Raw genomic sequence first — 16,069 nt, 5'->3', positions numbered from 1 at the left:
CACAGTGACTGTAATGGAGGACAAAGAGCTGTCATCAAAACCATCTGAGTCCACCATCATTGATGTCTCAGAGACTCTTTTCTCCTCTGCTCAGACTAAACATTTAGACAAGATATTATCTGAAAGTACAGTTAGAATGACCCCGGAGATGACAACTGCCAAAGGTTTGCTGTCACCATCAAGTTATTTTTCAAGCTTGCCATCAACAGAGTCTGAAGCATCAGGAGATGACACCTCTGAAATGTTTAGCAAGGATTTGTCAACCAGTTCCTCACTTCATACTACAACAAAATCAGACGAAGATCTCACTAAAACGCCATCTGACAGAACAGAAAAAGTCTCAGTGTCCACCTCATCAGATACTTTAGTTACACAAGATCAGAAAACTGAGACACATAGTAGAGAACCTGTTTCCTCTCTTGACGTTACTTCATCAAGCACAGTACATACATTAACATCACTGAGTACTGAGCACTCAACGGGACAAACATTCACAAGTCAAGATGTTACTTCACATACAGCAGCAATCACAGTGACTGTTATGGAGGACAAAGAGCTGTCATCAAAACCATCTGAGTCCACCATCATTGATGTCTCAGAGACTCTTTTCTCCTCTGCTCAGACTGAACATTTAGACAAGATATTATCTGAAAGTACAGTCAGAATGACCCCAGAGATGACAACTGACAAAGGTTTGCTGTCACCATCAAGTTATTTTTCAAGCTTGCCATCAACAGAGTCTGAAGCATCAGGAGATGACACCTCTGAAATGTTTAGCAAGGATTTGTCAACCAGTTCCTCACTTCATACTACAACAAAATCAGACGAAGATGTCACTAAAACGCTGTCTGACAGAACAGAAACAATCTCAGTGTCCACCTCATCAGATACTTTAGTTACACAAGATCAGACAACTGAGACACGTAGTAGAGAACCTGTTTCCTCTCTTGACTCTATATCATCAAGCACAGTACACACATTAACATCACTGAGTACTGAGCACTCAATGGGACAAACATTCACAAGCCAAGATGTTACTTCACATACAGCAGCAACCATAGTGACTGTAATGGAGGACAAAGAGCTGTCAGCAAAACCATCTGAGTCCACCATCATTGTTGTTTCAGAGGCTCTTTTCTCCTCTGCTCAGACTGAACATTTAGACAAGACATTATCTGAAAGTACAGTTACAATGACCTCAGAGATGACAACTGCCAAAGGTTTGCTGTCACCGTCAAGTTTTCTTTTAAGCTTGTTATCAACAGAGTCTGAAGCATCAGGAGATGACACCTCTGAAATGTTCAGCAAGGATTTGTCAACCAGTTCCTCACTTCATACTACAACAAAATCAGACGAAGATCTCACTAAAACACTGTCTGACAGAACAGAAACAATTTCAGTATCCACCTCATCAGATACTTTAGTTAGACAAGATCAGAAAACTGAGACACATAGTAGAGAACCTGTTTCCTCTCTGGACGTTACTTCATCAAGCACAGTATATACATTAACATCACTGAGTACTGAGCACTCAACGGGACAAACATTCACAAGCCAAGATGTTACTTCACATACAGCAGCAACCACAGTGACTGTAATGGAGGACAAAGAGCTGTCATCAAAACCATCTGAGTCCACCATCATTGATGTCTCAGAGACTCTTTTCTCCTCTGCTCAGACTGAACATTTAGACAAGATATTATCTGAAAGTACAGTCAGAATGGCCCCAGAGATGACAACTGCCAAAGGTTTGCTGTCACCATCAAGTTATTTTTCAAGCTTGCCATCAACAGAGTCTGAAGCATCAGGAGATGACACCTCTGAAATGTTTAGCAAGGATTTGTCAACCAGTTCCTCACTTCATACTACAACAAAATCAGACGAAGATCTCACTAAAACGCCATCTGACAGAACAGAAAAAGTCTCAGTGTCCACCTCATCAGATACTTTAGTTACACAAGATCAGACAACTGAGACACATAGTAGAGAACCTGTTTCCTCTCTTGACTCTACATCATCAAGCACAGTACACACATTAACATTACTGAGTACTGAGCACTCAACGGGACAAACATTCACAAGTCAAGATGTTACTTCACATACAGCAGCAACCACAGTGCCTGTAATGGAGGACAAAGAACTGTCATCAAAACCATCTGAGTCCATCATCATTGATGTCTCAGAGACTCTTTTCTCCTCTGCTCAGACTGAACATTTAGACAAGATATTATCTGAAAGTACAGTCACAATGACCTCAGAGATGACAACTGTCAAAGGTTTGCTGTCACCATCAAGTTATTTTTCAAGCTTGCCATCAACAGAGTCTGAAGCATCAGGAGATGACACCTCTGAAATGTTTAGCAAGGATTTGTCAGTCAGTTCCTCACTTCATACTACAACAAAATCAGACGAAGATCTCACTAAAACGTCGTCTGACAGAACAGAAACAATCTCAGTGTCCACCTCATCAGATACTTTAGTTACACAAGATCAGACAACTGAGACACGTAGTAGAGAACCTGTTTCCTCTCTTGACTCTATATCATCAAGCACAGTACACACATTAACATCACTGAGTACTGAGCACTCAATGGGACAAACATTCACAAGCCAAGATGTTACTTCACATACAGCAGCAACCATAGTGACTGTAATGGAGGACAAAGAGCTGTCAGCAAAACCATCTGAGTCCACCATCATTGTTGTTTCAGAGGCTCTTTTCTCCTCTGCTCAGACTGAACATTTAGACAAGACATTATCTGAAAGTACAGTTACAATGACCTCAGAGATGACAACTGCCAAAGGTTTGCTGTCACCGTCAAGTTTTCTTTTAAGCTTGTTATCAACAGAGTCTGAAGCATCAGGAGATGACACCTCTGAAATGTTCAGCAAGGATTTGTCAACCAGTTCCTCACTTCATACTACAACAAAATCAGACGAAGATCTCACTAAAACACTGTCTGACAGAACAGAAACAATTTCAGTATCCACCTCATCAGATACTTTAGTTAGACAAGATCAGAAAACTGAGACACATAGTAGAGAACCTGTTTCCTCTCTGGACGTTACTTCATCAAGCACAGTATATACATTAACATCACTGAGTACTGAGCACTCAACGGGACAAACATTCACAAGCCAAGATGTTACTTCACATACAGCAGCAACCACAGTGACTGTAATGGAGGACAAAGAGCTGTCATCAAAACCATCTGAGTCCACCATCATTGATGTCTCAGAGACTCTTTTCTCCTCTGCTCAGACTGAACATTTAGACAAGATATTATCTGAAAGTACAGTCAGAATGGCCCCAGAGATGACAACTGCCAAAGGTTTGCTGTCACCATCAAGTTATTTTTCAAGCTTGCCATCAACAGAGTCTGAAGCATCAGGAGATGACACCTCTGAAATGTTTAGCAAGGATTTGTCAACCAGTTCCTCACTTCATACTACAACAAAATCAGACGAAGATCTCACTAAAACGCCATCTGACAGAACAGAAAAAGTCTCAGTGTCCACCTCATCAGATACTTTAGTTACACAAGATCAGACAACTGAGACACATAGTAGAGAACCTGTTTCCTCTCTTGACTCTACATCATCAAGCACAGTACACACATTAACATTACTGAGTACTGAGCACTCAACGGGACAAACATTCACAAGTCAAGATGTTACTTCACATACAGCAGCAACCACAGTGCCTGTAATGGAGGACAAAGAACTGTCATCAAAACCATCTGAGTCCATCATCATTGATGTCTCAGAGACTCTTTTCTCCTCTGCTCAGACTGAACATTTAGACAAGATATTATCTGAAAGTACAGTCACAATGACCTCAGAGATGACAACTGTCAAAGGTTTGCTGTCACCATCAAGTTATTTTTCAAGCTTGCCATCAACAGAGTCTGAAGCATCAGGAGATGACACCTCTGAAATGTTTAGCAAGGATTTGTCAGTCAGTTCCTCACTTCATACTACAACAAAATCAGACGAAGATCTCACTAAAACGTCGTCTGACAGAACAGAAACAATCTCAGTGTCCACCTCATCAGATACTTTAGTTACACAAGATCAGAAAACTGAGGCACATAGTAGAGAACATACATTTACATTGAGCACTGGGGTCTCAACCAGAAGAACAGTCACAAGTCAAGATATCACATCACAAAAGGCAACATCGACTGTGTTGGAGGACAAAAAGCTGTCAGCAAAACCATCCGAATCCACTGTCACTGATGTTTCAGAGACTCTGTTCTCCGATGTTCAGACTGGACATTTTGTACAAAGTACAATGCTACCAAAGAGGACAACATCCAAAGATTTTCTGTCACTGTCAAGTTTAGCTTCCATTTTGCCATCTTCAGAGTATGATGGTTCAGGAGATGACACCTCTCATACATTCGGTAAAGAGTTCACAACAAGCTCATCGCTTCATATTACAATTAAATCAGATGATGAAATCAGCAGAAATACAGCTTCTGTAAAAATGCAAACAGAGCAAGCTGCCACACCAACCCTTTCCACAATACCTTCTATTGACAAGACAAATGCAAGCTCAGTGTGGACTTTAACTCATGCAGAGATCCCAAAAATTCAGCCAACAGAGCGACATCAAACAGAATCCCTCTCCACATTTCCCTCTACCATCTCAGAGAAAACAGTTCAACAAGAGGTTTCAAGTGATGAAGACAGGATTACACCGACAACAAAATCATATGATCATTATATTGTAGCAACTGATGAGGCAGAAATTCATGAGACTGACCAAACATCAGAACCAGTGAGGTATGAAAGTTCTTCACGTTCCACATCATCCACAACAGAATTGTTTTCTAGCACAGTCCAAACAGTGGTTACAGACTCATCTTCTGAACAAGGCAGTGGAGACCTTTCTGAAAATGAAGTGGTTGAAGATGGTGGCTCTGGTGAAATATCTTCTGCTGTTGTAGAATCAATTGCTCCCCAAGTTACACCATCAGAGGACAAGACAACTGTTGTTGGTTTTGAGTCAATTTCTGATTTTGGAGTGCAGCCATCAGAAAATATAACTGAAAGTATAGATGTTAAAACAACTGTGAGTGGAGAAGCTAGATCAGTCACAAGTCAAGAGGTCATGACATCTCAAAAAGAGATTGTCTCCTTAGCAACTGAATATGATTCAAGTTACACAACAACACAGCCTGTTAGTATAAGATTCACACAGTATGTTATTGCCACCCAGACAGCCCCATTGTCTTCCAGACCTTCTCATACTATTACAGATTTGACACAATTGACTAGTCACACCACAGAATCAAGTCATACTGCAATTGGATCAAGTAAACCTAGCCACTCTTCAGTGACAACAGTTGAATCTGGCCACACTGTACCTCCAGCTATCCAAACAACACCTGGTTATTTTAAGCACAGTCAAACATCAACAGTCACTGAAAGTTACAAAGCAACTTCAGCTCCTCTCAAGACAAGAACAATGATTACCCCATCCTCTAGCAAAAGCCTTAGCAAGCACACAACAATCTCATCTGTAGATTCAGAGGATGACACAACAGATGATGAAGGATCAGGGGAGTCCCCTGTCATACATGTTTCATCAGCAGCCATCAAAATGCAGACTGGTTCCCCTACAGTTCTTATAACCAACACTGGCTTTACAGAACTTGACAGGGACATCACTATAACACAAAGTTTGAGCTCCATTACATCTACCTTTGAAGACAGAGATGGGTCTGGTATTGTTGAAGATGACCAGGAAACCACTCACCAAGAGGGTTCTGGTGAGGAGGACAGAGAGAGTCCAACAGCTGAAATCTATGATAATTATACTGTGGCCACAGATAAGGTTGAAATCAGTGAGGCTAACCGCACGTCAGAGCCAGTGAGTTTTTCTGGTTCCTCCCATTCCACATCCTTTACAACTGAATCAACATTACTGTCTAGCACAGTCCAAACAGCAGTGAAATCCTCATCTACTGAAAGTATTGAAATCACAGCTGAAAGTGAAGTTGATGAAGATACTGGCTCTGGTGGTGAAATATCCCCAGCTGTTGCAGTAGTGTCAAGCACATCTGAAGCTTCATCAGTTTCAGAGACACAAAAGAGTTCCTTACAGCCAAGTACTCCAGAAATCAACTTCAGTGGGTTTTCATTATTAACCACAGAATATGACAAGGAATTTTCCTCACCTGAAGATCCTACTGATGAGATATCTAAAACAGCAACAACTAAGTCATATGAGGACCTAACTGTAATAACTGATGAGGCAGAAGTTTATGAAACTGAGGATAAAGCAGGAATCGCAAGTGCTGCATCTTTCACTGGCAGTACAGACTTCATACATCAGTCAACTTTATCCCAATTTCCCTCGTCCCTGAGCTCCACCCTGTCAACTGTAACATTTACAACTTCACTTTCAGAGGATGGCAGTGGGGAAGACTCAACAGAGGGGGATGGAGGAGAAGATTATGGATCAGGTGATGACACCACTCCTGTGACATCGTCACCTTTGCTCTCAAAAATGAAAGAAACAACCATCAGCATTACATCCTTTAGCTCAGTCAGAGATGGACAATACAGTACATACAAAGTTGTTTCACACAAAACCACAACACCTCAAATGCAGAGTGTGTTCTCAAGCTCAAATGCTGAAGGTTTCACTCTGGTCTCAGAGACAGCACAGACAGAGAAGGAACCTTCCGGTGGTTCTGTCTCAGAGTCAACAGCCACTAGCTTTACTGCTCCTGAAACACATTCTGATGTGGTAACCAGACACACTGTATTGCCTTCTTTAGTGACATCTCAAGGTCCTGTGTCCACCCCTACTCCATCTGTCTTCTCTAAGGACAAAGCTGATCAGCAAGTCCCTCCAACAAGCCCAGTCTTAATATTCACAGAGGAGGAGGAAGATGAAGACATGCTGTTTTCAGCTGTAACAGAGAGTATGAGAGATCATAGCATCCAACCAGATGTTATCACTAAGGATGAAATCATCCTTGATGCAGATACTATGTCTGTTTTAGAGCAGTCTTCACCTTTTGCCCCTACAATTGTAACAGAAGAAGCAGGTGGAGTAACTCCAATTGTCATGATGCCACATCCCTCAAGCATTATGACAGAAGAATCAGAAGGATCTGGAATGGATGGCACCGAGTTACCTCAGTTACATGTGCCATTTGAAACCTCCACAGATGAGTTAATAGTTCAACAAACAACATCAACCCCAGACATCCTGCAGAGCAGTTCAACATATGTAGATGAGGAAACACAAGCAACACAAACAGAAACTCCTGAGGCTACTGATGCTGATGTAAATGAACACACAATAGATCGTCAGACCTCCACAGAATCCAAGCAATTTACAAAGGAGACACTGACTGACGACTTCTCGAGAGACACTGTGTCTACTAAAGATTATAATGTGAAAACATCCACGTTAACCCCCAAATCATCCCAAGTGTCCACAGACAGAGTCATAGACATAGTTTCAGCTGAAGAGCACCAATCTGAGGATGTTTTAAACATTCAGACCCTATCAACACAGGCTTCCAAGACCAGAAAGGAAACAATGTCACCAACAGCCCTAGAAAGAAAGACAACACCTCTACCCCTTCATACAATATCTTTAGCGGTGGAAGCTTCAAGTGAACTAACAGACCTATATGAACCAGTTCAAACAACTATGTCCAGTCACCATTTCACTTCATCCATTACTGTTACAAGTAGTTCTCTATATGTTGATTCTGTTTCACCTGAAGAATCAATTTACTTTACTGGAAATGATGCAACATCTACCTCATCAATTTCTGGTGTGAATGTTTCTACTCAACAGTCAGATGAGATCACAGAATCTGAACAGTCAGTCTCTCCAGTATCAGATTTAAAAAGCACTGCATCCTTCCACACTGAATCAGATCAAACGTCTGTCACAGATTCAGTAACAGTACTTATGGATTTAGAAAGTGTTAGCATAGCTGAACCTGCCAAAACCACTTCAAGTACACACACTGAAACAGCAGTTACAGATGTTAATGATTTAACAGCTGACACAGAGGAAACATTAGACATCACAAATGTTGATTTCACAAATGACATTGTATCAAGTAGTCCCACTTCTGATAAGGTAATTCAGGGAAGTGAATTAACAAACACAGATATTACATCTGGTATTTCAGAGGAAACCACAGGTGCATTATTTTCTTTAACAGATGATGGCTCAGGTGATCAAACTATTGAAATGTTTACAGGACTGTCTGATTCAACAGACTCTCCTTCATCAGCTGCTGATGATTCAATTTCAACATCTGTGGAGGCTGATATTGGGTTTGTGACCGCCTTGCCTGAAGCAATTACAGTAACTGATGGGGATCCATATCAGCAAGCTTTGCCTGAGATGACAGTGACACATAAGCCCGACACAGACACTATGACGGATGAAGATATGCCGTTGCCATCAACCACCATTCCCACACCTCGTATATCTGCATCAATAATTAACATGACTACGGACATAGTAACATTAGTGGGGTCTCCTTCATCTACATCCATACCAGGTCTGAGTGACAAAACAGAAACTCCGCTTTTCTCTGAGGAAGGGAAAGACAATGTAATAGATTATGACACAAAAACTGAACCTTACAAAGTTGACTCCATACCAGATTTCATAAACAAAACAGACATTGAGAATAAGACTGCCTTAGACATTAGCTCAGAAGATGTGACCAGCATTGATGACATCACCAAACCTGTAGGGGTGATGAGCTTCACCACCCCACAGCTTGATGTTGCGACTGATTTTGAGACCACATCACAGCCTAATTTTGAGACAAGCTTTGAGACCACCTCACAGCCTGATGCTGACACTGGTTTTGAGTCCACTTCACAGTCTGAAGTTGAGACTAGATTTGAGACCATTTCACAATCAAAGATTTACATTGGCATTGAGATCTCTACAAAACCTGAGAATAGTGCAACAAAAATTGATGGAAGCACACAAGCAGAAGTTTTGAATACAGAGACCATCTCTTATCTTGACATTGAAAAAAGCTTTGAGATAACCATGCAACCAGATATTGAGAGTGTCTCAAGAACTGAGAGTGATGCTTCACTCACCAGCTCACCAACCATGTCTGGGGAGGTAAACACAGTTTCATCCAATAAGCATCTCATCACAACAAGACTTTTTGATGTCACTGATAAACCAAGTTCTGCTCCTTTAAGTGAAGAAAAATCATTGGAAGAAGAAAGAGCCATACAAGAGGAACATACAACCCAACCCGAACAAAATGACACAGAATTCAGGACCACCACACAACCTCAATATGATGGTTCTGTAACTTCCAGTGACTTGAAAAGCAGTTCAGAGGATGTTTCAGTTATCACAGATATCCCATCATCTCATGAGGTTCAGTCAGTGATTATGTCCACTGCAACAACCTCACCTATACCTCTGACACCTGAGACTGATGTAAAGATTGTCAGTAAGGAAACTGCCTCAAGGAAACAAGAGGCAGCTGGTCAGATTGAGGAAGCTGTAACTCTTGCAACTGAGATTCCTATTCAAGAAACAAAAGATCAGATGTCATCATCAGTGCCTACAACTCCGAGTGAGACTGCAACACCATTTGCTTCTCATGAAGATGTTTCTGAGGCCACTTTGGTTGAAAGCTCACCCCCAAGGTCACAGAATGAAAGCAGTGCAGCAGACCTTGCATACGCAATGATTGGGCAATCAGTAGATATTCCAGGTAGGATGTAAACACTGTTTTAAAAAGAAATGTAACATAATTTATATTATGCTACTTTCTATACCTATATCAATATACTTGTTTTTCCTGTGCACAATGGCATGCCTATATCTTCCCTCTTACTGCAGGTGTTCACTCCTGTTCTGATGATGTTTGCTTGAATGGCGGTTCTTGTGCAAAAATAGGCAGTGCTCAGATCTGCAGCTGTCCACCTGGATACAGTGGTGAACTCTGTGAAATCGGTACGCTGCAGTGATATTTCATTTATTTATTAAAAGTGCACTGCATAACTTTGGGCTCTCTGTTGCCATCTGTGGCCGAAACATGAAATTGCATGTTACTTGCAGCCTTGTTTATTTTTCCATCCAAAGTTGCATACATTTTCTTATTGGATAAAAAAGGTATCCAACTCAAATGAGCGCATACGTTTTTTATGCGCATTTTTTGAATTATAATAGCATAAAAATAGGTGGATGGAAACATAGACACTGTTGTGAATCAAGGTTAGACAACTTTTAAACTGCTTCAAACTGATTTTTTAAAATGTACTTAGTCAATAATCAGATTTAGTTCATTTTTACACAAAAATATTTGGTAGGGCATCTTTACCTTATCATCATCTGGCTTTTTGAACTTATCTTATTGCACTTCAGTACATTATTTAATCATCATATAATTTTATTTATTTATTAGACATTGATGAATGTCACACAAACCCTTGTCGGAATGGAGGAACATGTATTGATGGCCTAAACTCATTCACCTGTGTATGTCTTCCGAGTTATGCAGGAGCACTGTGTGAGCAAGGTAAGATTATATTTATCAAATAATCACTTGTTCAATACCTAAGAGAGGTAATCAATCAATGTAGTCACAATACTAGATCTTTCAACTTGCTGATATGCAGCAACTTGCTGATCAACTATGCGTGACGCTACTGTAGCCACTGAGGTTGATGTGGAGATGTAACAAGTGAACCTCTGAACTTGAGGTCATTGCTAGATGACATATGCGTGTGACTCGCAGTTTGGTAGATTCTGAAAGTTGATAGATTTAGATTTTATGTAAGAAACTGGGTGTGTTCCAAAACCATTTTATGCTAGCAGACAGACAAAGTGATGCTGTACTTTCCACTATTTAAGAGGATACTTTTCTCACAGATCATTTGAGCACAGCTGTTAAGACCATCAGCCATCACTCTTTCCCTTATTACACTGTAGACGTTGATTTACACTTTACATGAGTGAGATTACCTTCTTGAGAGTTTTATCCCCGTCAAACCATTACAAGTGTTTATACACATTAAAATGCTTCATAAACTAAAATACTAATCGTATCAAAATCTCTCACATCTGACTTTTGTCAGAATTAAAACAACTGTAAACTGTCGTCATGAATGCATTACCCTCTTACTGAACAGTACACTGAACAATCTCTTTATCTTAAACTTGAGATAGCATCAACATCACAGATATGAAGAAGTGTCTCTTGTAGAGGAACTGCCTCCTGTTACTATTCAGTGATTCAGCAGTGACTCAGAATGTAAGTGGTTCAGTCTCAGGGGCCGTTCACACAGAACGAATTTTTGCATTCCTCTGTGCTTTTTTCCCATTGCTTTTCTATGCACATGCGTTAGAAAGACATGTTTGACCATTGCACTCACGTCAGGCATCTTTTGCAATGTCTCGCACATGACACAGTGTTTACAAAACACGTTTTTAATTCCTCTGACCAGTGTCTCTTGTTTTAAACTGTAAAAAGGAGTTCTCTGTGAATGCCCCCACAGAGTGTTAGTGCGCAGACAGCTGTTTACAGAGAAAGCAGAAATGCAGCAAACTGCTGAATGCAATCTATGCAAAATTAAGTAATTATGTCATTCAAGTCATAAGCCAATTATACCATACTTTATTTGCAAATTTAATGCTGATCTAGAAACAAGACTAATAACTTGCTGGGTTGATAATATGTTTACTTTAAAACTCTTTGAGTTTCCCAAGCGGTTACAGTGGCTATTTGTTTGACAGAATTTACTTTGTTATAATATCTTTCTTAAACAATGCCTCAGAGCAAAGCATCCAATCTTCTCCACAGCACTGCAGACATTCGTATGCAAAAATGAATTGGCTTCCTGATTTAATAGACACATGAGAGTAACTTTTGCTCTAAGTGATATTGCTGAACTGGCATGTAAGTAATTTAAAATGAGGATGAAAGGGAGTTATATCATATTCCCTCTGGTCCAGTGTGAGTGGGAAATCATTCTCACTTGAAAAGAGTGCCACTGAACAAAAGAGGTTTGATTTATTGTACTGATAAGAACAGCCTTACAGTCTAAGCCCAAAGGTAAAGAAATTGACAGCAGACAATATGAAGCACCTTTTTTCCGACTTGCAACAACAGGATTATCTCAGTTTCTACATTATCTACATGTCAATCTTATGTGTAGTAAATCAACAGTAATGCATACATGCTTTTCCACAGACACCGAAACATGTAACTACGGCTGGCACAAGTTCCAGGGCCACTGCTACAAATACTATCCTCATCGACGTAACTGGGACACAGCAGAGCGTGAATGTCGTCTCCAGGGGGCACACCTTGCTAGTGTTTTGTCCCATGATGAGCAGCAGTACATCAACCGTGAGTATGCATAAAGCAAGTTATGGACATTCTGTCTATCATCAGCTCTAATTTACGCCTTCAGTTACATTTCCATGCAAAAATAATGCTGGTTATTTATGAGGAAGGATACTTTGCTAGTGAATTTACCTTTGTTTCTCTCTCCTCTTGTAGGCCTCGGCCATGACTACCAGTGGATTGGTCTAAATGATAAGATGTTTGAGAATGATTTCCGGTGGACAGATGGTAGAGTTGTGGTAAGAACATTCTTCAAAACGTACTTATTAGTTTCTAAAATGTGTTTTGAAAGAATGGTGTTGATGCAAACATACAGAGTTTACTTTTTTTCTTGGGAACAATGGGAACTTTAAGCAATCATATGTAGATGTGAAAAAAAGGAAAACAGAAGACATATTATGCAAACAGCTCCCTGGTTCTAGAGGTGTTCCTCCATTGAACATGAAAGTGGCCAATTACAGTCGTTTAGTCCTGACTGGGCTCTCACTTCAAAAGATAATGGCAGCATTTTGTGGGGAAGGGCCAAAAAAGCCCTGGGGGGTATGAGATAAGAGTTTTCAGCTGTGGAAGTCCTCTCCGGACTGGAGGATAAAAATAAAATGAGTTGAGAGGAAGCTTACAGGTGTGGACAGGTAATGAAGGTGTGAAGGATGAGCAACACCTGGAACAGGCTGCACTAAAGATAATACAGACCTAGAATGTGAGTGGGTGACATTTCAATCCATTTGGTATCAGTGAGGTACTATAAACAAATCCGCTGGAGTTTGCTCTACTCTTTTTCTATTCTGTTTACAGAAAAGTTACTCCATTAAGAGTTTGTTTCTTCATGAATTTAAGTATGTGCCATTGGAGTTATCCAGACGGTCAAAAACTGCATTACGTCAATTTCCAAGCAGGGAGCGCACATTCCTTTTGTAAGAGGATAATAGCAGGACGTTAGGTGAATTGTGTTTGAAGAAGGTAATATTCACAGGCTTGCTGAAAGATCGTAGCTCCGACCTGCGTCGATCAGATATAATTACCCTACGCTATTTTTAATATACAAACTTTGCAGTTTTAATAATTTTTTTTTGCAGCTAAAAATTAGATACCCTAGATATAGAAGAATGCCAATATACATTGAAATACATACAGTATGTATATTGTCCACAGTGCATTTGTCCACAGCTGAGAAAGATGACTGCGGACATCACATCTGCACCATGTGGTGTGTGCAGGGGGAAAATATAGTAGTTGGACAAGAAAAAAGAGGATGCAGAGAAATATAGCGAATAAAGTTTGTCCATGATAGTAAAATACTCTTACCTTGACTGTTGGCTGTTTTTAAAATGTCTTTCAAATGCAGCTCCATATTGCAGTTTAGTAAATGTACTCAGCGCCCCCTACTGATGTGTCTGTATCATTGTCATTTTAATGACCTCCTATGTGTTCCAGTATGAACATTCTCTGCTTGAAAGCCTTTGAAGGCTTTAACACTGTGTTCAGTGACTTTAATGTAACAGTACTGTATATTGCTGTTTTTGAGCCAGATTGAATTTGAAGTGGTGCGGCTGTAACAATCAAATACTTTTTAAACACTGGCACAAGTGCACATCATATAATTATTATAAGATCTAAAACTAATTTCTTTAGGTTTGTTGTCTCCCTCACCTTGCCGTTCTCATCACTAGCTGTATGCTTCCCCTACAGCAATATGAAAACTGGAGACCGAACCAGCCGGACAGTTTCTTCTCCTCAGGGGAAGATTGTGTGGTAATGATCTGGCATGAGGACGGCCAGTGGAATGATGTTCCCTGCAACTACCACCTCACCTTCACCTGCAAGAAAGGCACAGGTGAGGTTTCAGCTTCTGGATGAAGATCATTTCTAGAATAATAGGGCATGTAAAGATATATGATTATTTTCAGTCAAGGTTTATCTGTGGTTGTGGTTGAAAAATCTAAAACTGCTCTCATCTTACAGTCATATCTATAGTGGTTTAAAGCAGCTAACATTGTAAAAGAAAATTTCAGATTCAGTGCTCCACTGATGGTTTCTCTGTTGTCAATAGTGTCCTGCAGTCAGCCTCCTCTTGTCCATAATGCCCGCACATTTGGCCAGCTGCGCCCACGCTATGAGATCAACTCCCTGATCAGGTACCAGTGCATGGACGGCTTCATCCAGAGACACGTTCCCACCGTTCGCTGCAGAGGTGACGGCTCATGGGATTTGCCTAGGATTTCCTGCACGAGTCGTAAGTATTCTGTGAAAATCCATTGTCAATTTTTAAGAAACCATCCCAATATAAATATTGTTTTCTCTTATGCTCACCAAGGCTACATATTTGATAAAAAATACAGTAAAAACATTAGTATTGTGAAATATTATTAAAGTTTTCTATTTGAATATATTTCAAAGTGTAATTTATTCCTGTAATGCAAAGGTGAACTTTCAGCAGCCATTACTCCAGTCTTCAGTGTCACATGATCCATCAGAACTCCTTCTAATATGCTGATCTGGTGGTCCATAAATAAATAAATACATTTAAAAATGTATTATCATCAGTGTTAAAAACAGCTGCTTAATATTGTTGTAGAAATAGTTGGATTTTAAGAAATTTGAGGATTATTTGATTAAGTAAAAAGTTCAAAAGAACAGCATTTATTTGAAATAGAAATATTTTATAACAGTGTAAAAGTCTTTATTGTATATTTTGATCAATTTAAAGCAGCCTTGAAGAATACATTTTATTTTCTTCCTTATTAGTTTTTCTTAAAAAAAAAGAAAGAAAACTAATTCAATGTACTTGTATTTGCTTTCCAGCCTCCAACTTCCAAAGGTTATATACAAAACGGCATCAGACGTACAGAGGAGTCCTTCGCAGTTATCAGAAGAGATCTGCAGAAAAATCAGTTGATGTACTACGACGACACCATCGCCATGGTGTAAAACACAACCTTACACAACAATAGTTGCTATGGTGACACAACCATAATGTAAGGGCCATTTTAACGTATTTTGATAACATGTGACGGACATTAAAAGGACATTTTAAAAAGAATTAAAAGAAAAGATTATGAAAAGGACCTGAAATAAGTTCAACATAGAGTGGAATATCACTGGAATGAAACAGTGCTTTTTTTCTGTTTTTATCTTTTAAGAGAGATGTTTTTTTTTATAAACTATATAAAGGACACATTCAGCTGGCCTCTGAAAACACAAAAAGATTCTCTGACCTGCCCTCCATCTGTTCTGCTTCTTCTTGGGAATACGCAGTGCCTTCATACATTATAACTCACAATCCAGATATAGTGAGCTATAATAGTGCAACCAGAATAATATTATAAAGTTCGTGGCATTTTAGCCTGCAAACATAATGGTACATTTTTAACACACTAAAAATTGCCGTATGATTCCGTTCAGTCTTTCTTCAAGTTTACAAGAACCACAGGTGTATGCAGACATCTTGCTGAACAAATGAGAAATCATACATATGAATGTGAACGAATATATTTATATAGAGAGAGTGAGCAATGGCTCACATTGAGTTAGTGTTTGTTGTGGTAGAAAAAGGTCAATCATATCATGAAAACACCTGTATGCACAATGCAGTGGATGGTTTTGATATCTGAAAGTCAACACAATATGTTTAATACTTTGACTTTAAGGTATTCAATATTGAAAAGCCATGTAGATTTTAGATTATTTAT

At 39.6% G+C, this 16,069-nt stretch overlaps 1 protein-coding gene across 1 annotated transcript in view; it reads left to right on the top strand.

Annotated features, from left to right (window-relative positions):
• Positions 1–15,493, top strand: part of vcana (versican a) — a gene marked incomplete at its 5' end in the record, with an annotated part of 43,273 nt that extends 27,780 nt beyond the window's left edge. The window contains 7 exons of the mRNA XM_084414612.1: positions 9,872–9,985; positions 10,437–10,550; positions 12,225–12,383; positions 12,537–12,619; positions 14,070–14,214; positions 14,431–14,613; positions 15,183–15,493. Coding sequence (XP_084270738.1) covers positions 9,872–9,985; positions 10,437–10,550; positions 12,225–12,383; positions 12,537–12,619; positions 14,070–14,214; positions 14,431–14,613; positions 15,183–15,331 — 947 coding nt within the window. The 3' untranslated portion in view covers positions 15,332–15,493. The remainder of the gene's footprint in view (positions 1–9,871; positions 9,986–10,436; positions 10,551–12,224; positions 12,384–12,536; positions 12,620–14,069; positions 14,215–14,430; positions 14,614–15,182) is intronic.
• Positions 15,494–16,069: the final 576 nt, after the last annotated feature.

This window comes from Rutilus rutilus (assembly GCF_951802725.1).
Source record: "Rutilus rutilus genome assembly, chromosome: 7".
NCBI lineage: Eukaryota > Metazoa > Chordata > Actinopteri > Cypriniformes > Leuciscidae > Rutilus > Rutilus rutilus.
Note: the sequence above shows the minus strand (reverse complement) of the source record. Positions and strands in the feature narration are given on the sequence as shown.